Raw genomic sequence first — 24,019 nt, forward strand, 5'->3', positions numbered from 1 at the left:
GCTCTCCAAGCACAGAGTGGCAGGTATTTTGGAGACCAGACATCACAGACACATTGGCAAATGTGAAAAACAAACGAGCAGTATTGATTTAAAAACTATTTAAACACAGGGTTCATTGCAGTAGATATATTTATAGAGAAAGAAATGTGGTGGTGGTGATATATGTCTGCTCAGAAGTATGTCTCATGGTGTAACTCCCATGTAAGTGTATATTGGACTGCAAATTTAATCATATATAGGCAACCCCCCCGTTTGCACTCGTTCGATATGTGCACGACTGTGGCTATGTGCATTGCACCAATCTGGAAGTGACCCAGAAAGGTCATAATAACGTCTTGCAGGCTTTTTCAATGGATTTCAATTATACGCAATTTCACCAATGTACTTGGTACCTCAGAAGGTAAATGGGGGGGGGGGGGATGGATGCCTATAATACAAATTTTCATTCCTCAATACAAATTGCATTATTATTTTGTGTAATTTATATATTCTTGTGTGAATTCTCCAGGTACACATGCATTCAAAGCTGATGGTTTCTTTTCTATTTTTCCCCCTCATTACAGTGGTAAGTCGGGTTACAAACACTTTGGGTTACAAACTCCGCTAACCCGGAAGTAGTACCTCAGGTTAAGAACTTTGACCCAGGATAATAACATAAATCACGTGCCAGCAGCAGGAGGCCCCATTAGCTAAAGTGGTACCTCAGGTTAAGAATAGTATGAGGTTAAGAACGGACCTCTGGAAGGAATTAAGTTCCTAACCCGAGGTCCCACTGTATAAGTAAACAGGGGTCCATTTATTTCTCTTTCAGGTCATATGACTTCTAATTTACTGCCCTAAACAAATATGCCTACCCCATCTCATTACTTAATTTAACAGTTGAGATTGGTACGGAGTTTATGTGGCAGAGAGCAGTCTAGAACCAGGGGCATAAGAGGAGGCTGGAGAGGAGGGAGACCAAGAGGCAGAGATGAATCAAGCTGGAGAAGAAGCCAGGCTGTCTTCCTCTCCTGCTGCGACCAGCTCCCCTCACCACTAGACTCCCAGAACCCGAAGAGGTATGAAGAGGGAGGAGCAAAGACAGGCAAGACAACGGAGCCTCAGATTGCTTGGAAAGGACCTGGGGGAGGAGGAGACTTAGGTAGCTATGGGAAGGCAGGGACCTTCAGCCCCTCCCAACTGCCTCATAGGGGCAAGATCTACTGGGAAGAGTTGCTGTGCTTTCTTGGCCTGGCCTCTTAAGCTGTCTTTTTCTTTGAATAAAGCGTTAACTTCACTGACACCATGTGTGTTAATTGCTGACTTGCTCCTGGCCCTTTAAAAACCAACCAACCCGAAATTAATGGCTCATTCCCTCCCTCCCATTGTAGCCACTGGCCCTTGCCCTCATATATATACAATTCCAGGAGTGCCATACAAGTATTAGAGTAATTGATGCTCACCTTAAAGGGAAAGAATACCAACACACGGTGGAAGCCATAATGTCTCTAGTTCCTTGCCTCCTATATTTAGAAGGTAAAGGTAAAGGGACCCCTGACAATTAAGTTCAGTCGCAAACGACTCTGGGGTTGCGGTGCTCATCTCGTTTTACAGGCCAAGGGAGCCGGCATTTGTCCGCTTCTGCAGACAGTTTTTCCGGGTCATGTGGCCAGCCTGACTAAGCTGCTTCTGGCAAAACCAGAGCAGCGCATGGAAACGCTGTTTACCTTCCCGCCGGAGTGGTACCTATTAATATACTTGCACTTTTGGGGTGCTTTCTAGGGTGCACTTTTGGGGTGCTTTCTAGGTTGGCAGGAGCTGGGACCAAACAACGGGAGCTCACCCCGTCACGGGGATTCGAACTGACAACCTTTCGATTGGCAAGCCCAAGTGGCACAGTGGTTTAACCCACAGCGTCACCCGCATCCCACCCTATATTTAGAAGGTACTATACTACAATTTCCTCCCAAACCTAGATGTATATAAGAAGATGCTTAATACAGAGTCAGACTGAACTCGGTACTGTCTGCCCAGACTGGCAGTGGTTCTCCAAGATTTCAGATCAGAGTCTCTCCCAGCCCTGCATTGGGGATGCTGAATGTAGAACATAAGACATTCTGCTTTGCCACTGAATTTCAGCCTTTTCTCTTTTGTTACACTCTTAGCTAGAATGCACCTTAATTAGAAGGAGGGAGGGAACAGCAGCCTGTAGCCAGATTTTAAATTGGCAGATGTTAGCATTTGGCACCTGAACTTCATGTATTGGGAAATCAATGTCCAGTTCTATGCACACTTACTAGGGAGTAAATCCCATTGAAGTAAGTGGGACTTGGCTTTGCAGTCAGAAATATTTAAAATATTTCATTAAATATAAAATAAATTTCATATGTTTCAGCTATCCCAGTTTACCCATACAATTTGAAATTCTGGAGGAAAGCGCTGCCTTTGCATGTTGTCACAACCAGGAGTCTCTTTAACCCATACAGTACCTAGAGATGCTGTGGATTGAATCTGATACCTTTTGAATTGAAGGTATGAGCTACTGCCTTATCGCCTGGTCACACCATTGCTAAAAATACATAGCATATCTGAAAATGGAAGATGATAGTGTGAGTTTCTAGATTCACTGTTATTCTTCAAGATTGTTTTCTACCCATGGCATCAAGAATGTTAAATCTCCCAAGTAGAGGATGCATTTAAATGCTTGTGTGTGAACCCTAAAGCCCATTCAGTTCACAGACTGGCATTTCATACGCTGGCAAGACTCATTTTGAACTGCTGGTAATATATTCTAGGTCAGTCAAGTCGTTAGTCAAAAGAACAAGCACTCCTGTGGCTTTTTAAAACAAATTGCAAAGCAAGCAAAAACAACAAGCGAAGTACTGTAGAGCCTTCCACTATATATGCTGCAATGTGTGTGGAGAGGAGTTGTTGTTGAAAGGTGAGTGGTCAGTGGCCTGTCCCTACTTCCGTCTGTAAAATATGGGTGTGTATGAAATCAGTACCCTTCAACAGAGAGCCGGAGAGCATGTTGTCAGCCTCTGTGGCATTATAACTTCTGTTCCTCCGCCATCTTAGGGTGCTTTCCAATAGGCAGCTCCTGCAACCAACCCAAATTATTACCCCTTCTACTTTAGGCTGCGAGTGGAATTGCAAATTGGCTTTCTACACTACCAGGGGTCTTGCGCTTTTTGTATGGCTGTGTACAGGTTACTATTTTCTCTGGCTCCAGTACGCTTCCATTACTGGTGTTTGAAACCATCTACTCATGGCATTAGCCACAACCTATATCTATCCTGTAGTTCCCCAAGAAATGCTGCTGTCTGTTCCGCCCAAACCAGCTTGCATCTGGTTTGAAAGTGTGAGGCACATTCACCTATAGTTGAGCTGAGAGGTGTACATACGAGATAGCTGTTGCACATGCCCGGATGACTTCATGAACATGTGTTGGTGGGGTTGCAGGTGTGGCGAAACCAAACAGATAATGTACACTGGGTCAAAACATCTCTGTCCCTTCCCTGGTGTGTACAGCAACGTGCAAATGTGAGTTGAAACATAGTGGAGAGAAGCGATCTTGCTGTGCTTTAAGCTGCTAATGTTTGTTCTGTGCCTATGTTTTTCCACACTACTGGGTGTGACTTAGCCATGTGATTAGGGAAAGGACAATTTGCCTGACTAGCTTTTTTTTTATTATACAGTGGTACCTCAGGTTACATACGCTTCAGGTTACATACGTTTCAGGTTACACACTCCGCTAACCCAGAAATAGTGCTTCAGGTTAAGAACTTTGCTTCAGGATGAGAACAGAAATCGTTCTCCTGCGGTGCGGCGGCAGCAGGAGGCCCCATTAGCTAAAGTGGTGCTTCAGGTTAAGAACAGTTTCAGGTTAAGAATGGACCTCCGGAACGAATTAAGTACTTAACCCGAGGTATCACTGTATTAAGAAACCTGGACCATTTATAAAAAAAGATCAGTTATTTAAGTTTTTCTAAAGTCTTTATTTAAGCACTATTTCCAAATTGATTTCAAGATTTATAAAGGTGTTTTTAAAAGTTAAAAATGTATTAGAGCAAATTGGAAGAAGCTAAAATAGCAATTGGACCTGGAAGGTTTTAACAACTGGTATGGATGGCACGCGTACCTCTGGTATGGGAAAGTGAAGGTCCACAGGAGCTTCCTAAATCATATTTTTAGGGGACCAATATATCAGGCATGGGAAAGGAATAAAAACCTCCTTGAAAGAAAGACCCCTTGGTGGATCTCACCAATAGAGGTTTTAACGATTAAGAAAACTAATATGGAGGAGAAGAATGCTACTTATGAAGAACTTTTAAGAAAAACAGAACAAGGGCCTAAACTTAGACCTTATGAAGAGACAAAAAGTTTATTCACTAGTTGGTTGCAATATCACCAGGTGAATGATTTGTTAAAAGAGGATAAGAAGAATTTAGGTTTTGAAGATAAAAAATCAAAATTTAATGTAGAGGTAGTAGAAGGCAAGAATAAAATATTGTCCAGAATCTATGATATGTTATTAGAGTGGCATACAAAAGACGAGGAGGTGAAGGAGGTAATGATTAAATGGGCAATCGACTTTGGTTATAATATTGACTTCGAAAAGTGGTTGGAATTGTGGAACAGCAATATAAAGTTTACGGCCTGTATGGCATTGAGAGAGAATGTTTGGAAGATGTTATACAGATGGTACCACACACCGGTGAAACTGGCCAAAATGTACAGACTAAAGGATAAGAAATGCTGGAAGTGTGGTGAGGTGGAGGGTGACCTATACCATATGTGGTGGACCTGTAAAAAGGTGAAAGGCTTTTGGGAATTAATTTATAATGAGCTTAAAAAAATACTTAAATATACTTTTCCCAAAAGACCTGAAGCCTTTTTGCTGGGAATGACGGGTAAAGAAATCAAAAAAGAAGATAAGACGATATTTCTTTACGCCACCACAGCAGCAAGAACTATGTTGGCACAATACTGGAAAGTGGAAACCATCCGCAGCATAAATGATTGGCAGATTAAAATGGTAAACTATGCTGAGCTTGATAGACTAACAGGTAGAATACGAGACCAAGATGAACAGAAATTTCGGAGAAATTGGAGTAAATATTGGAATTATATTGGAATAAATCTTTAAAGTGAACTGGCGGGGTTAGAATAATTCTATCAGCGAATGAATTTAAGACTTTAGATTAAAAATCAAATACGTAATGGAGAAAGATATTTGATACTTACCAAAAGGGTGGAAGGGAGTTCAGGGCTCGGTTGAGCTCAAATTATTATGATTCTCCTTTTTTTTTTTTTTTAAATAGTTGGGGGAAGGGGAACATTAACTTATGTATTTATAATGGTATGACCTTTTGTGTATTTTTTTCTCCTTTATGTACCCATTTTCCTCTTTGTATTTTTTCCCTTTTATGTATGTCTGTTTTTCCTTTTTCCTTTTTGTATAACTTCAATAAAAAATGTATTTGGAAAAAAAAATAGCAATTGGAAGGATAGTAGGGAAATAGTGCTAAAGCACTCTTTCACTTTATTTTAATTTAAACAGTAGCAAAAAAAAAAAAAAAAGGATTTCAGTGACTGTTTTTATTTTTTTTAAGAAATCCACAATGTTAAAAAACACAATTGTGTCCACAGAAAAAATAATAGCGAAAGAGTGGGGATAGTTTTACCTGCTAGTATCTCAGGGCACATGTTAAACTGCAATTCTAGGAAAAGAAAACAACAGTTTACGTTGCAGTAATGTATATTGGTATATGCACCTTTATATTGATTAATGCATTTTTCTCATTTTTCAGACTTTGTTTCCACTCCACCTTCAATAATTTAAAAATCTATATAGACACCCAGCTCTGCAGTCTGGAAGTATTCTTCCATTCACATGGCACAGGCTGACTGTGCACGATCCCCTTTCTTGTTGCCTGTCTTTATTAAGGTCTTTGCTTTGATGTAGACTGCTTAGGTTCCTATTTCTTCCTTCAGTGGTACAATATTAAGCAGCAGCAGGATCTCACTTATCTGTGTTTGTGGAGTTAGCTTTATACACTGCTAGTTTAACTTCTCATCCCCATCACTGGACCCAGAAGAATCACCTTCTGGTTCTGAAGATGGGAGCTAGGGGTAAGGGTCTCTGCAGGGCCTGCCCACCCATGAGGCAAGGTGAGGTGAGTGCCTCAGACGGCAGGATCCATAGGGACAGCAGATGTGGCCTCCAATGACTGTATCACCTGACTGCATCACCTCCTCAGCAGCCCTCTCCTAATGCCACCTCTGCAATGGCCTTTCGTCAAATAACAAGGACTCCTGGTCTCCTCCCACTCTTGTTCCCGATATAGATCTTTACTCCCCTCCTCTTCCCTGGGCGGATGCCATTTTATGGTTCGCCTCAGGTGCCAAAAAGCTTTGGGCCGGCCCTGGGTCCCTTTTTCTGGAAACTCGACTAGACCAACCCACCATTCCCATTGTTTAATATTGGATGAGGAGTCCATTTTTGTATCTAGTGTTGGTGCTGCAGTCTCTCACTCCGGAACGCCAAAATTTTCACATTTCCTTAATGGATGCCTTGGGCTGTTTCCCAGCATATGTCACTGGTTTCCATACGGAGATAGATAGAAAATAGTAAACGGTGGTAAATACAGTGGATTCAGCAAAGGATTGAGTTGAGAGGAGAAATAATGTAGGGAAGCATTTATGTGTATTATATGCCAAGATATGGTTTGGATGAAAATATTGTGTAAGTAACTCTGAGTATATAAATATAACAACAACAACAACAACCCCCAAATAAATACATTTTTGTTACATTTTCTTTTCTGTATAGCAATAGCACGAAAAGAAAAACGAACAGTGAAACATAACCATACAAAAGAACAGAGGATTACCTTATACTTAAAACATCATAAAAAACAACATCACATGTGTATCCCTGGAAAACCACATTTTGAGTCCAATACCCAGAAGCCAAATAGGAGATGTTTGGCTATTGCTTATTGTTGAAATATATCACACTATATATGCCCACATGATTGATGAGGAAGTTAACCAGAATCACCTGCAGTTGTTCCAGAGGCAGTGTTATTTCTACAGTCAAACCCGGGTCCCGAACGCCTCCGTTACCATACATTTCGGCTCCCGAACGCCAAAAACCCAGAAGTGTGTGTTCTGGTTTTCAAACGTTTTTCGGAAGCTGAATGTCCGACGTGGCTTCTGCTTGAGTGCAGGAAGCTCCTGCAGCCAATCGGAAGCCACGCCTCGGTTGTTGAACATTTTGGAAGCCAAACAGGCTTCCGGAACGGATTAAGTTTGACAACTGAGGTTTGACTGTACTTGCTTTAACTGAACCTGTGAGCTTCTCAGCTAGAGCTATTCCCCATACCCTCTGATAATAAAGATCTCTGAAGTTATACAAGCCAAAAAGTGCTTTGAACTGAATCTGTAATTGACACTCTCAAAGCTATATGAGTGAAAAGCTGTTCCATCATTGAAACTGACTATAGTTTTGTGCTTTATGCTGAAAGACATAGAATGTAAACACAATGATGTAGATAAAGTGCACAGCATTCCACACAGAAACCATGTTTCTTCAGATGATAGTGGTTCAGAGATAAGGTGCAAGCCTCAGGGGTAATCTCCTCCAATTCCTTAACCTCCCAGCTCTCACATATTCCCCCCAAGCCCTTCTGTTGCTTGCTGTAATCAAAGTTTTCTGGGATGCCCAAATTGGTTGATGGGTAGCTCTAACTATCATTGCCCCAAACCATGCTTGTTTCAGTTATTACAAAACCCCATACTGGTTTCAAATTATAACCTGGAGGCAATTCAGAGCAAGTTAGGAGAAAAGCACAGATTAGAGAGCTCACGTTATTAGTTCCTGAAGAAACACCAAAGTTTTCTGTAGAAGTTCATGTGGGTCAACGGCTCCTACATCATCCAAGGGTGAACTTAAGAGCTATGTACTTTGAAAGGAAGGCAGAAGAATAGCCAGGCTGTGGTGCTCAGGTTAGCAGCTCTTGAAGAGACCCCCAGAGGTCTAAGAGAAATTTGTTGCTTTGTTGTTTTGCCCTTTGCAACCTTTCTTTTGTAGGTTTTGTACCGTATTTTTCGCTGTATAACACACACTTGACCATAACACGCACATAGTTTTTAGAGGAGGAAAATCCGTAGGCATGCCACCCATAGGCATTCCCTCCATAACACGCACAGACATTTCCCCTTACTTTTTAGGAGGAAAAAAGTGAGTGTTATGGTGCAAAAAATACGGTAGTTTAAACCACTTTCAGGTGGTATATACGTAAATGTACTATACAGTATATATAGGAGTCTGGTTAGTGATGTATGGAAGTGAGAGCTGGACCATAAAGAAGGCTGATTGCCGAAGAATTGATGCTTTTGAATTATGGTGCTGGAGGAGACTCTTGAGAGTCCTATGGACTGCAAGAAGATCAAACCTATCCATTCTTAAGGAAAACTTCGGCCACCTCATGAGAAGAGAAGACTCCCTGGAAAAGACCCTGATGTTGGGAAAGATGGAGGGCACAAGGAGAAGGGGACGACAGAGGACGAGATGGTTGGACAGTGTTCTTGAAGCTACCAGCATGAGTTTGACCAAACTGCGGGAGGCAGTGGAAGACAGGAGTGCCTGGCGTGCTCTGGTCCATGGGGTCACGAAGAGTCAGACATGACTAAATGACTAAACAACAACAACAACAAGGAGTCTGGTGTGATGTAATGGTTAGAAGATCGGACTAGGACCTGGGAGACCAGAGACTTCCGGGTTGGCGCCTCCGGCAAATGGCGGAATTCCTCTGATCGGGAGGAATTAGCCCCATGGAAATCAGGGTCTGGCCGCCACGGCGAAGGCGGAAACCCACTAAAAATCACAGGCGGGAGAAGCCTGTGAACGTGGGATTTGGCTGGCACCTTTTGCGGCTCCCCTACTTGCGGGGAGACCCGGTTTCGTGGATCTGGAGCGATGTGGGGTGAGTGGCACAGTGCTTCGAATTGACTGCTTCTTTCACGGAGTGAAGCCGCATTGCTGTTGTCGAAGAGCGCTGACTTTTTCCTGTGGACAATTTGATTTTAAACAACTACCCGTGAGTAGAACGGAAAATTGGATTTTTAAACGTCTTAATTTGGCACCTAAACGGGGAGGTTTCAAACAGGAAGTCCGCCTTACCCTTTTGTAAATAGATTGAAGCAAAGAGCTTGTAAGCTAAAGTCTTGGAAAGTCCTCTGTAAAGGATTAAACTTCCATTGGCTAAAATCATTAAACCCCCCCCCCCTTGGAAGCAGGAGAAGAGGGGGGAAATTTTGGATCGCGTAAGCCTGCAGGAGAGAGTGAAGAAAGTTAAATTACCACCGCTCTGAACCTGGAAACGGGCTGCTAGTAAGACTGACGTTTTGGGAAAGTTCATTGACTGTGAATAAAACGTTTCCACTTGATATGGAAATTTCCCCTTTTTGTCTTATTTCAATAAATTAATTTCACATTTAATCATTTTACATTGTCTTACCATACATTATTATTTTTTGTGTCTTGCTTTCCATACATGAAGACAGTGCTGGTTTGATTGGCTGCATTTTTCATTCAAATAGGAACACAAATTAGAATGCCTGTCGTTCACATCAGTTGGAAGTACTTAGTACAGTCTAGATAAATTAGCTTAAGTGCAGCAATAATTCGGGAAATTAAAGGCCAAAAATGTTACAGGTCTTAAGTAGCAATCTCATTACAAACATGGGAAATGAATAAAGGCTGCAAAGTTGCTCTTATAATGATTTTGCCATAATTTTAAATGTTGCTTAGTTTTTATATCCTGTGACAAATGCAGTTCTCTTTTCTTCTTTACAGTTGTGATACTACTAGGCATATTTTCCATAAAACACCGACGTTATATAATTGTGCCGTAACTGAAGTTTAAATCTTGCATACGTTTTCATCAAGAAAAGTTGACCCAGTAGACATTTCCCTACCTAAATCAAAACTCTTAACATATTAAAAATAGATCCATAGAGGGTCCAGGAAATTACAGGCCAGTTAGCTTAACTGGGGAAACAGTTGGAATACATGATTAAAGACAGAACCACCAAAGATAGATAAAAGGAAGGAAAGGTTAGTTGCATGAGTTGCCTTCCACTTGTGCAGTACTTGATGCAATCCAATGAGCCCTCTGAGAGTGCCTTTTCTTATCAACACCCCCCCCCCCCAAATTATGGAGCTGATATTGCTCTTTCTTCACAACTTGCTGTTGGATCATTCAAAAGAGGTACCTTAGAGTAGAGGTTTGCAGAAATTGTGTCCTCATCACGGAGGGTATGTGTTGTGGTGAAATAATCAAGATTGACCTCACCGTTTGTGTGGGTGGGATCATTTGGATAGCCACAACAACCCGATTGGGTTGTTGCTGGGGCAATTCTGGCCAATGGGGTTGAGAGAATTTGCAGCCAGGGGACCTATTTATACCGCTGCATGTTGCGTCGAGCTTCCTCTTAGTGCCTCGTGCATTGGATCACCCGCCTACCCTACCTATATTTAGGGTCTAATAATAATAATAATAATAATAATAATTAATAATTTATTATTTATACGCTGCCCATCTGGCTAGGCTTCCCCAGCAACTCTGGGCGGCTTCCAAAAAATGTAATGCATCTATGTATTGCTGTGACCCTGCTTTGCCGTTGTGGGTCATCTGTTTTTGGGGCAGGGGCCCGGTAGGAATTTTCCCATTTGGCTGATGACACTTGGGTTTCACCTGCCGTGTAGAAAATCATCACAACTTTGTAAGGTTTGGCGGTTAGGCGTTGGTTCGAGGTGTGGTGGAGGGGAGGTTGCCACACCTGCCCCTCCCAATGTGCGATAGGGCAGTGTTTCCCAACCTTGTGCCTCCAGCTGTTTTTGAACTACAACTCCCATCATCCCTGACTAGCAAGACCAGTGGCAAGGGATGATGGGAATTGTAGTCCAAAAACAGCTGGAGGCACAAGGTTGGGAAACACTGCGATAGGGTATTCCAGTAAAGGAATCCAGGTGCTCGCCTTGCTTTTGTCTGATCCCCTTCCAGGGGTTAAGGCAGGGGTCAGCAAACTTTTTCAGCCGTGGGCCGGTCCACCGTCCCTCAGACCATGTGGTGGGCTGAACTATATTTTGGAGAGAGAAAAAATGAACGAATTCCTGTGCCCCACAAATAACCCAGAGATGCATTTTAAATAAAGGACACATTCTACTCATGTAAAAATACGCTGATTCCCAGACCGTCCGTGGGCCGGATTGAGCAGGCGATTGGACCGCACCCAGCCCACTGGCCTTAGGTTGCCTTCCCCTGGGTTAGGGCCACACCAGAGCACTTGGGAGCATTTTGGGGTGAGGGTACGTCTGTGGTGGGACCAATATTCCCCCAGTATGTTTACCCTTACTGACTTCTGCCGGTGTCCAGTTGTCAGTGCTGCTTTGCTGGAGGTGTAGGTGCAGCTAGTCGAACCAGTGCCTAAGCAAACCACTCACATTCTGTAATCAATAAAGTTGTGTCCAACATTATGCTAATAATAGTTGGTGTCAACTGTGTCTTTCTTTGGGAGGTCTTGGGGGTCTTCACACGCAAGATAGTAGACGGCTATATTACTTAATGTGTACAGTAACTCGGATATAAATTTGAATGTTTATATGTGGATCATCCCAGAGTATGGTTCATGGGAGGAACTGGCTCCACTTCTAGAGCCAGGACTTCAGTGTGCATCCAGCTCTTGCTCCCGTTTTCTAGTTAAAAACAAAGTGGACTCCACATATCCATATTGCCCATGCTTGCCCTAGAGACAGAGAATTTGGAATTTCATAAGTGATATCAGTCTCTACTGGATATACAATGCCTTCTCTCATCATCTACCAAATACAGTAAATTCTTTGGTTTCTGCTCCTCCCTGCGGACTCACAGCTTTTATGATTGCTTGTAGACATGGATCAATAATTTAGAAAGCCCTAATAATCGTAGCACGTCTTTCCTTTTTGCAATTAGCTGCTGCGTGCATTTTGGTTCTTCTGTAACAAAGAGCATGACATAATCAACTTTTTAGTACCACTGCTGAAATTGACTTCCAGTCAGTAATTCAAATGCAATAAAGGAACAGCTGTGAATGTAATGGCTTGATAAAATGCTCTTCTGCTTTATATTTAGGATATTTCTTTTCGCACAACCATATGACACCTACTCTGGGCTAATTGCATTGTAATCCACTTCATTACCTGGGTTATGAAGGCAGAAGATGAGCTATTTTGTAAGCATTATTTTACCTAGTACTGAACACTCTTATGTGTTGGGGTCATTTGTACCAGCAGAGATTTGTTTGAAAGTACTGCATATATTGGAGGAAGTTTTCAGCACCATCCTGAGTAGCATTATTAAAAACCATTTGTCTTAGGCTTTTGGTTTGTTTGTTTTTTTAAGATCAAGCATAAATAACGTAAGGGAGAACTTGTCCGTGAACACAATATAGCGTTCTTTGTAGAAACAACTAACATTAAGTATCCTCCTGAGGCACAAATAAGACCCAATATATAAGAACTTCTAATATAATTATAAGTGTGTGTGTGTGTGTGTGTGAGAGAGAGAGAGAGAGAAAGGGAGAAGGAGGGAGGAACCACACCAAATCACCTCAAACTGAGAATCACAATCTGGAAATGTTAATCCAAACTTGTATTAAAGGTGTTGCCTTTAAGAGAAACAATAAAATATGTGAAGTTGAGATTTAAATGACCCAATATACATATATGGATGGCACCCTTTATTGACTAGAAGCATAGCGGTGTAATCCTATACACGTCTACTCAGAAGTACTTCATAGTGAGTTCATTGGGACTTACACCCAGGTAAAAATGTATAGAGTTACAGTCGAACATTGCTTTGCTCTATAAATACCCGAAAAGTTAACTTGTGCATTATGGGTGCCTCCAACCGTAAGAATTTTACGAGAGTGATTCAATTGCCTGTCAGAACTTTCGGTTTCCACATTGAAAGTGAATTAAAGTTCTTTGTCACCCTAGTAAAAGAACTCCATTAAAAAAACAAAATAAAACTGAACTTCTTGCTGTTTAAGATGGCGGAGCACATTAATAAGTCTGGGATGAAGATATGACTAATGGAATGATGTGTAAACACCATGCAAGCAAATCAGGATGATTACTTATTGTCGTATAACTTGGGGACCTTTCCAACTCTGTGATTCTGATTCTTTGAAATATTTTTAAATGCATGTTTGATAGCTATAGTAGAAATACTCGTTAGTACCATTGTTTGATTTGGAGGCAGGCTCCTAAATCTTTCTGGATGTACCAGAGTGAGCAGAATAGTGAGAAACATCTGCTAGCCAGGAGAAATTATAGGGATCAGTAGACAAAGTGGAAGTCCAAATTACATGATTATCTTGAATCAAGACCCTTGATACTGATGGCTGGTTTCGTTGGATCTCTTTTAAAAAAAAGTGGCATTATGGTTTGAATTGTAGAGTTGGAAGGGAATATTCATACTTTCCCACTTCTACTTTATATGCACACTTTCCTTAATAAAATATATTTCTGTGTGGACTGGTAGATGAACGTTTTTTTAAAAGACACGGTTATGTATACCAGTAATTTGAGATGTGTGCCTGTGGGATACTGAAAGAACAAGTAACCGAGAATCAAATAATTCTGTTTGGAAGGGTACCTGAGGGCCACCTAGTCCAATCCTCTGCAGTGCTGGACTTTCAAATAAAGCATCCCTGACAGATGACCATCCAATCTCTGCTTAAAAACATCCCATGAAGGAGAGTCCACCACCTTCTGAGGGAAGGTGTCAAATAGCTTACCATCAGAAAGTTCTTCCTGACGTTTAGTTGGAATCTCCTTTCTTGTAGCTTGAATCTATTGGTTTGAGTTCTACCCTCTGGAGAAGGAGAAAACAAGCTTGCTCCATCTTCCATGTGACTGTCAGGAGCTCAGCCTACACTCGAGTAGGACCCTGGTAGAGACACATGCCGAACTGGCATGTTCTCTCCCTCCTGGTCGACCGTTCAGGAGCTTCAAAAGCTTTCTTCAGCCTGAACATCACAGCAACCGATGCCAACAGACATCGGCACACTTAGGGATCCGCAGAGTCTGCGCAGTTCGCGTGACAGACCTCAGCAGCTCAGCATTTTGGCTAATCTACTTTATTTACATATAAACACATACGAAGCATGCATCATGGCTCCCTCTCTCTCTAGCATCAGACAGCAAAGAGAAAAAGTACAAAGGACAATAGTCCCACTTCACGGAACACAGTAACACAAACATCCTGTCTTCATCACTTCCCACTCTGTGGAGTCAAAATATATACCGTCATGTGAAAGACAACAATCCCATGACTGCAGTCATGGAGCAGGAATTCTAACAGTGACACCCCTTTAGATAGATCTCCTCTCAGTCTCCTCTTATCCAGGCTAAACTTATTTGAATGTGTACTACCTGGTGTAGTTCATTGTATTTTCACACGTTATCTTCCATGGAAAACAGAAGTGCACATTGACTTCCGGTTGGCGCCGGCGCTAATGGCGGCTCGCTCTCCGTTCTCCGGAGAGAGAGCTGCTCCGCGAGTTCGGGTCTGACCGCTACGGCGAAGCGGGGACCCCTAAAATCACAGGCGCGGAAGCCTGTGAGCAAGGAGACTCGGTGGGCATTGTTTGCGCCCCCTTTTACTGCGAAAGAGCCTTTTTAAAGGCTCCGGAGGAGCATCGGGGGAGCGCAGAGCTGAGAGTTGCTACCCAGCTCGTGGAGTGAAGCCGCATCGCCATTAGCGGAGAGCGCCGACTTCTTCCTGTTATTTGGACTGAAAGAGATTCCCGTGAGTAGGATTGGCAACCCTTTCGGGACTTTAAATTTAACTTCTTTAAAAATTTGGCCGAAAGTGGGGATGGTAAACAAAGGAAGTCTGCCTTCCCCAGATTGCATGACTGCTAAAGCAACGGACTTGGTAAGCTGCAATTGACATCTTTTAAGGAAAATTTTAAAAAAAAGGATCAACCCCAGCATTGACTTAAGTCCTCCCCCCTAGGGAGCAGGAACGGGGGGGGGGTGAAAAAGAAAGGAAACCTGCAGGGAAACTTTTTAAGGGACAATCTACCGCAGACTCTGTCTCTGGGAACGGACTGCCTGAGTGATACACTTTGACAGGGAGCTGTCAAAGACATTGCAAAGAGGAGACTTTATTTGATACAATTTATTGAGACTTTGTAAAAATTATACGGTTGCAACTAAAAAGACTGAGAGAAGTTTTTAGTAACTTTCCCCTCTGAGGGCTTTTGGATTCATTGTTTCTTTGCTATATTGAAGATCTCAGCTCCCTCTAGAGGGCTGGAAGTAACAGTTGCAACACGATTGTTAGTCACTGGTTTTTTCCATTCAAACCTGTTCCTGTGAGAACGACCTTGGGACATGAGCGGCCCTGGAGATGAGATAGCAACAAGATCCAAGTCCAAAGCAGCACATAAGAAAAGGGGCTCCTTATCAGGACTATTGCCAACAGGCCCAGGTGGACAGGAAAAGGGAATAAGTGCATTCATGGAGTCAGTGACGCAGGCATTATTGAAGATAAATGAATCTCTAGAAAGATTGAACAAACAGAGTACAGAAAATACTAAGCAACTGGCAGATCTAACGGCAAAATTGGATTTAAACACGAAGAGCGTAACGTCTAACACACAGATTATACAACAATTGGTAGAGGAGAACGCCACAATAAGGAAAATTGCAGAAGAGGCTAAATCTACTGCGGAATCCACACAGGAAAATTTAGTTCCTGTTTGTAGGAGGCTTGACCAGCATGAGGCGACCCTCTCTTTATGGGACATGCAGCGTAAGGAGAAGAATTTAAGACTTAGGTTGGTTCCTGAGAGTGAGGGGGACAACCTAGTGGACTTTCTCACAAAAGAAATTTCAGACTTCTGGCAGGAAAACCTAGAGGGAACAGAATTTGAGATTACAACCGCCTTCAGATTGGGTAGAAGGCAAGGCAGGAAGATTCCAAGGGACTGCCTGATTACATTGAGGTCGAAAGAGGAGAGAGACAAGATACTTAGTTTGCATTACCAGAAAACACTCCAGATTCAAAACGTCTCTGTGCAAATCTACAGGGATATCCCAAAATATATTTTGGAGGTGAGAACTCAGTTCAAGACTTTGGTGGACCTGCTGAAGAAGAACAACATACCTTTCAGGTGGGAATTTCCACAGGGTTTGTCTTTCAACTTCAGAGGAAAGAAAGTCAAGATAAAAACTGCACAAGATAAAGAACAGTTCCTACATAAACACGGAGAAGACCTGGTGAAAGGGGTCCTCAACTCAACTGCAGACACAGACTTGGGGAATTTGACATTTGGACTCAAATCACCAACGGACGAAGAACAGCTGCAGGGTGCAGTTGGAGGTAACTAACCAACAATGTCTCTGAGAATTTTAACTTGGAACTGTAATGGACTGAACCTTCCCAGAAAAAGGCGTGAGGTTTTTCACATTTTGAAGAAAGAACAATTGGATCTGATTTGTCTACAAGAAACCCACGTGACAAGAGCACACAGAAGATTACTTATAAATAAAAGATTGGGACAAGAATTTATCTCATCAGATAAAGTTAAGAAAAGAGGAGTGGTGATATACGCAAAAGAGAAATTGGCTCCAAGACAGATTTTCAAAGATGAACAGGGCAGAATCTTGGCAATTGAGATACAGATTCAAGGAGAAAAAATTTTGATATTTGGAATTTATGCACCAAATGAAGGGAAGGCAGAATTTTATAAGAAATTACATGAGACATTAACAAATTATCTGGATTACAAGGCGATCTTATTAGGCGATATGAACGGGGTCGTCTCTACAAATATGGACAAAGCACAAAGACAGGTGATCTCCAAGGACGGGAGACTACCTAAGACTTTTTTTGAAATGACTGACAACTTGGACCTGATCGACATTTGGAGAATAAGAAACCCCCTCGAGAGGGAGGGAACATTCTTTTCAGAATCACAGATGACCTGGACAAGAATAGATCAAATATGGATTACTAGTGGGATGGCTCCTAAGATAAAGAAAGTGGAAATCTGCCCAAAGACATGCTCCGACCACAATGCAGTAAAGATGGAAATGAAAACAACAACAGCTGGCTCTTTCAGATGGAGAATGAATGACACCCTATTTAAAGATCCAGAGGTGTACCAAAAGGCCCAAAAGACTTTGAAGGACTATTTTGAGATAAATCTAAGGACAGAAGTGGAGAAACGAGTGATCTGGGACGCAAGCAAGGCCGTGATGAGGGGTTTCTTGATACAGCAGAATTCCTTGAAAAGGAGGAAACAACAGGAGAAGAAAGATAAAATTTTGGAAAAGATAAAAGACAGTGAAAAGAAACTGAGATCCAATCCAAAGTCACATGAGATCTTGAGACAAATCAAATTGTATCAGAAGCAATATATGGAATTGATGAACCAGGAGATTGAATGGAAAATTAAACGAATGAGACAAAAGACATTTGAATCGGCAGATAAATGTGGGAAACTCCTGTCATGGCAATTGAAGAAGAGACTGAAATTGAACACAGTTACAAGTTTGGAGGTAGATGGAAAGAATATTTCGAAACCAAATGAGATCAGCAACTGCTTTCAGAGCTATTTCAGAAGATTGTATGCACAAGGGCCGGAAAACGAAAGAGACATTGAAGAATTTCTTAAGAAATATGGATTACAAAAAATTTCGCAACAAAGTATGGCGTTTTTAAATGAGAAAATAACTGAACAAGAAATTGAGGGTGCCATTCAAAACATGCAACTGGGGAAATCTCCAGGGCCAGATGGACTAACCTCCAGATATTACAAAGCCTTGAAAGACTGGATAATTCAGCCACTTAAGGAGGTTTGCAACGAGATATTAGAGGGGAAAAGGGCACCTGAGACGTGGAAAGAAGCCTTCATCACACTTATACCAAAGACTGAGGTTGATAAAAAACAGATCAAGAACTACCGCCCTATATCACTACTTAATGTGGATTACAAAATTTTTGCAGACATTTTGGCAAAAAGACTAAAGAAGGTGCTGGTGGAGGAGATTCATAAAGACCAGGCAGGCTTTCTCCCGGGTAGGCATATATCTACTAATGTAAGGAATATAATTGACATTATAGAAATGCTGACAGTGAACATTAATACGAAGGCAGTTTTAATTTTTGTGGACGCGGAGAAAGCCTTTGACAATATATCTTGGAAATTTATGAAAAAGAATCTCCATGGGATGGGGGTAGGCCAAAGGTTTGAAAATGGTATAAGTGCAATTTATTCTGAGCAAAAGGCGAAGTTAATTGTAAATAATGTGGTTATGGATGAACTACCTATAGAAAAAGGGACACGTCAGGGGTGCCCAATATCCCCATTACTTTTTATATCGGTCCTGGAGGTCCTGTTAAATATGATTAGGGGGGACCAGCTGGTAAAAGGGATTCAGGTCGGAGCCAGACATTACAAATTAAAGGCTTTTGCAGATGACTTAGTACTGACCTTGCAAGAGCCAGACACTAGTACCAAAAGAGCTTTGGAATTAATTCAAGTATTTGGCCAGGTCGCAGGATTTAAGTTGAATAAACAAAAAACCAAGGTATTGGAAAAGAACTTAACAAATGTTGAAAGGGAAAGATTCCAAGAGGAAACTGGGTTAGTGGTGGCAAAGAGTGTAAAATACCTGGGGATTAACATGACATCTAAGAATGTGAACTTATTTAAGGACAACTATGACAAGTGCTGGACTGAGATAAAGAAAGATTTAGAAATATGGTCAAACCTGAAGCTTTCCTTGTTAGGTCGAATTGCTGTGATCAAAATGAATGTATTGCCTAGAATGTTATTTTTGTTTCAGACATTACAAATTGTTGATAAACTGGACTGTTTCAAGAAGTGGCAGAAAGACATATCTAAATTTGTCTGGCAGGGCAAAAAGCCCAGAATTAAGTTTAAGATACTTACCGACTCTAAAGAAAGAGGGGGGTTTGCCCTGCCAGACTTAAGACTTTACTATGAATCGGCAGCTTTCTGCTGGTTAAAAGATTGGCTACTTCTTGAAAATGCAGACATTCTAGATTTGGAAGGATTTGACAATAATTTTGGTTGGCATGCATATATCTGGTATGACAAGGTTAAAGTGTATAAGGGTTTCAAAAATCATATTGTCAGGAAAGCACTATATAATGTATGGATACGGTATAAAGATTTACTGGAAAACAGAACTCCCAGGTGGCTTTCACCTATGGAGGCTAAGGAAGTAAAGAAACTTAATATGACAACCAATTGGCCGAAATACTCTGAGATTTTAGAACAAGAAGGTGGTGAATTTAAATTACAAAGTTATGAGAAAATAAAGTCCAAGGTACGAGATTGGCTCCATTATTTTCAAATAATGGAGGCTTTCAAACAAGACAGGAAAATTGGTTTCCAGGTGGAGAAATCGAAATTGGAAACAGAATTGTTAGAACCCAATACTAAGAATTTATCAAGAATGTATAACTTGCTGTTGAAGTGGAATACAATAGATGAGACAGTGAAGTCTGCTATGGTTAAATGGGCACAGGACATAGGTCATGACATTATGTTTGCTGACTGGGAGCAGTTATGGACCACAGGTATTAAATTTACGGCATGCAATGCCTTACGAGAAAACATTATGAAAATGATTTATAGGTGGTACATGACCCCAGTCAAGCTTGCGAAGATTTATCATTTGCCCAATAACAAATGCTGGAAATGTAAAGAGACTGAGGGTACCTTTTTCCACCTTTGGTGGACCTGCCCAAAGATTAAGGCCTTCTGGGAAATGATTTATAATGAAATTAAGAAAGTGCTTAAGTGCACCTTTAACAAGAAACCAGAGGCATTTCTCTTGGGTATGGTCGGCCAGTTGGTGCCGAAGAAGGATAAGAATTTCTTTTTGTACGCTACTACGGCAGCAAGGATTCTTCTAGCAAAGTATTGGAAGACACAAGAGCTACCCACGCTGGAGGAATGGCAGGCGAAAGTGATTGACTTTATGGGACTGGCAGAAATGACCGGCAGAATCCGCGACCAAGAGAAAGAGACTGTGGAAGAAGATTGGAAGAAATTTAAGATGTATCTTAAGAATTATTATAAAACTGAGGAGTGTTAAAATGCTGAGGGAAAAGAAGACGTAGAATTGCAGCGATAATTGGGTTTAAAATTTAGGGTGGAATAGAGAAAGAGGACAAATTTATTTTTAATTGGGCAAGATAGGTTGCTGAATAATGGTACTAAACTAAGGATGCAAAAAGGGAAAGGTATGGGGAAGTCCGGGAAAAGAGGGTTATGAAAATAAGGTTATGAAAATATGAGTTTTTTGTTTGTCTGTTTTTTTGTTGTTTTTTGTTTCTGTTAAAAAATTGGAAATTAATAAAAATCTTTATAAAAAAAAAAAAAAAAACCAGAAGTGCACATTATCCATCCAGCATTATGTTGGCAGGTATGTTTCCAGGATATTGCCGTGACACTGTTTTGCTTAATTTTTTACTATTAATATTCTACAATATTGTGTTGCATTTCCCATTCCCTTAAAAATACTTTTTTTTACTATAAGAAGGGAGGAAAGACAACTGGCATAGCTATGTAATTACACTATTGGTAGATGTATTCTTCTTGAAAGAAAGAAAGAAAATAATATCGTGAGAGAGAAATTATGTAATATATGAAGAAGCTGTATGTGTTTTACAATTTATATATATAAAAGGATGTATATATGCTGAGACTTAGAAATATTTCTTTAAGGGTTCCTCTTTTTTATTATAAGGACTGTTCGAAATACATTTAAAAGTTAATTTCAAAGGGGAAATGTTTGCTTTAAAAAAATTGTAGTTTATAAAGCAAGACAACCAGATACAAGACAGCCTTGGCAAAAGTGATATAACAGGAATACACAAAGAGAAAAGATTCTGGGGGAAAGTATGCATTTATTCTCTTCGTTTAGGTGGCAGAAGTGAAGCCAAGGTCCTTTGGGACCTTCTTTATATCACCTGTAAAGAAAAGAAGTTTTGATTAGGTAACATAGTTCTTTTATCTTCCATAAGTAAACCTCTACCAGTGTGAGGAATCCAATTAGAGACTACTGTAGAGACATAAATTGATCCAGTCAAGAGAGAAATATCGAATGCCTTAAATTTTTTGAAGTATGAAATGGACTGGAGGCAAATCGTCAAGGATGTAGGAATGTTCTAGATTTAGATGAAGTGAGCAAAATACCAAGGGACCGGCGTAAGAAAATATTTCAATACTCTGCTGTGCTTTTTGTTGTTGTTATTAAAAAAATCCATATCTGTTTTGACAATAACCATACAACAAATTGGATTTCTGGGATTTACATTTTCTTGAGACCCTTAAACCTTTGATTTAGGTGATGCTGTGTGGTATTGTTTAGATATAATGCTTGTGTTGTTGCACAATTTATAATCAACACAAGATATCCATAATAAAATTTTAGCATACATGTGTGGATCTTTCAGGGGCTTAAGCTCCCATCTTGCTGTAATAATAATAATAATAATAATAATAATAATAATAATAATAATAATAATAATAAATAAACTTTTATTTATATCCCACCCTCCCCAGCCAAAGTCATGCTCAGGGCAGCTAACATCAGATACATAACATTGGTATAAAATAAAACAATAATTAAATTATCTCCTAAAAACATGTCAAAATCAAATTAAAGTCTGATTAGATGGCTTTCCGCAGGGTAAGTGTTGGGAACAGTAAGTGTTCATCAGCCCAACTGTTTATGTTGATCTTATATGGGCCTGTGAGAATGCTGGGAGGCCTCTTTCATATTCTTATACAAAAAGGAAAGGGGAGTCAGACTGAACCCTGACCAAAGGCCTGGCAGAGCAACTCTGTCTTGCAGGCCCTGCGGAAACATGTCAAATCCCGCAGGGCCCTAGTCTCTTGTGACAGAGCGTTCCACCAGGCCAAGGGGCCAAGGCTGAAAAGGCCCTGGCCCTGGTCAAAGCCAGCCTAATCTCTCTGAGGCCCCGGATCGCCAAGGTGTTATTATTTGCAGACTGTAAGGTCCTTCGTGGGGCGTACCAGGAGAGGCGGTCCCGTAGGTACAAGGGTCCTAGGCCGTATAGGGCTTTAAAGGTTAAAACCAGTACCTTAAACCTGATCCTGTACTCCACCGGGAGCCAGTGCAGCTGGTATAGCACTGGATGAATGTGATCCTGTGGCAAAGACCCCGTAAGGAGTCTCACTGCGGCATTCAGCACCTGCTGGAGTTTCTGGGTCAGTTTCAAGGGCAGCCCCGTGTAGAGCGAGTTACAATAATCAAGCCTGGACCATTGCGTGGATACAGTGGCTAGGTCGGGGTGAGAAATAATAGGCTGGGATAGTTGTGTAATAATAGTTAAATTATTGCTCTCTACTATGTATTTGAAAAAAAATTGTTTGAAATTCACATCTAGCAAAACCCAGAGCTAGCACCCAGGGTGCACATATGATGTAGGAGTGGTTTGACATTAATGATGGCACCAGTGCTGATAAATGCTTCACAGAGCAGAGATGTGTGCTGCCACTTCCAGCTGTTGTGAGGTTGAGACGGGCAGTTAGCTTATGGGCTCAAAGTGCAGAGGAGGCACTTCTGAAACACTTAGATCCTAAGAATTAACTGACGTGACCTTTGACTCACTTCTTAGGCAATGCAAGATTCAAGTAAAATTGAACAGGTAGATTTTTTGATCAGTTGCAACTAATGTGAATATTTTAAAAAGTGCTATTTCAAGTCTCCTAGTGGATTTATAGGCATTCTGTCTGAATAATCCGAACTGGAGGGAAATATACTTAACCCTAAGAAGCAAAGAAAAAAACAGGAACACGTGGGGGGAGGGAAATAACATTTGTATAAGTACAATATACAGAAAAGCAATACGTGACTATGTTTATGATCGTTACCTCATGCACTACAAAAGCATGCTCAAAGTTAAGGTTTAGCGAAGGCCAGATAGATGGAAGCAATCACTATCAAGTTTGATGAGTTCAGTCTGGGAAATGTCTGATGATCAGCACTGCAGTAGATTGAATGCAGAAAAGCATTCTGTTTTAAGTCCCAATTATAACCTTTTCTTTATGTTTGGATAGGATCGCCGTTTTAATGACGAGATTGACAAACTGACTGGATACAAGACCAAGTCATTGCTTTGCATGCCCATAAGAAACAGTGAGGGAGAAATTCTTGGCGTTGCCCAAGCGATAAATAAAACACCTGGAGGTGCTCCTTTCACCGATGATGATGAAAAAGTAAGATATTTTTTCCTTTTTGCTTGGCAGTATGGATAACATCTTACATAGCTGTTTTCTCAGATGTGTATTAAGGTTTGCATCTTGATTCCCATAAAGCAAATGCATCGTTCTATTTGTAATCAAGTATTTTTTTGTATTGTTCAGATGACATGCCATTATTCCACATATCTTTAAGAATCAGTACATTTATTAAGTAATCTGTCTCCCTCTGCTCTGTATTATGTAAAACTCTTGGTGAAGTTGTTATTCCATATTTTGAGATAAAGCTCACAATACAATTATCACTAAAACCGCAGTGACTACTTTGGCATTTCCTTCTTATATGAGACAATATATCCAACCATTTATTTGTTGTATTTGCTATACTGTCATCACTGGAAAGCTCTCGATTGGTGGCTATCATTTTGCAAGACTTCTAGGCTGCCCAGTTTTTGTTTTGTTTTTAAAAGATACCTGCCTTATGATGACCTTTTTCTCTTCAGGGACAACTTTAGCCTCATCACTGCCTAAGGTGAGTCACAAATGTCAATGTATTGAATGGCTGGCTCATTTCCTACAGGGAGGTGCCATTTTCCCCATTTTCATCTGCAAGCAGAGTATTTTCTCACCAATCTGTATGCAACACAGAACACATGGTATCTAGAGATGCTCATTTCCCAAACAACTTAATGTGGTGAATGCGTAACCA

The 24,019-nt window shown here is 41.0% G+C and overlaps 1 protein-coding gene across 8 annotated transcripts in view; it reads left to right on the plus strand.

Annotated features, from left to right (window-relative positions):
- PDE11A (phosphodiesterase 11A) overlaps window positions 1–24,019 on the plus strand; it is a 162,854-nt gene that overhangs the window by 14,707 nt on the left and 124,128 nt on the right. For 6 of the 8 annotated variants that reach the window (XR_013839322.1, XM_079977352.1, XM_079977349.1 and 3 more), the window contains exon 2: window positions 23,170–23,328. Coding sequence is in view for 7 of the 8 variants with exons in the window: in XM_079977352.1 (XP_079833478.1) it covers window positions 23,170–23,328 (159 nt within the window). In the remaining variant the exon portion in view is untranslated. Of the gene's footprint in view, window positions 1–20,486; window positions 20,507–22,009; window positions 22,081–23,169; window positions 23,329–24,019 lie in introns of those variants that run through there. The other 2 variants (XM_079977357.1, XM_079977356.1) reach the window with 2 other exon arrangements.

This window comes from Podarcis cretensis (assembly GCF_951804945.1).
Source record: "Podarcis cretensis genome assembly, chromosome: 1".
NCBI lineage: Eukaryota > Metazoa > Chordata > Lepidosauria > Squamata > Lacertidae > Podarcis > Podarcis cretensis.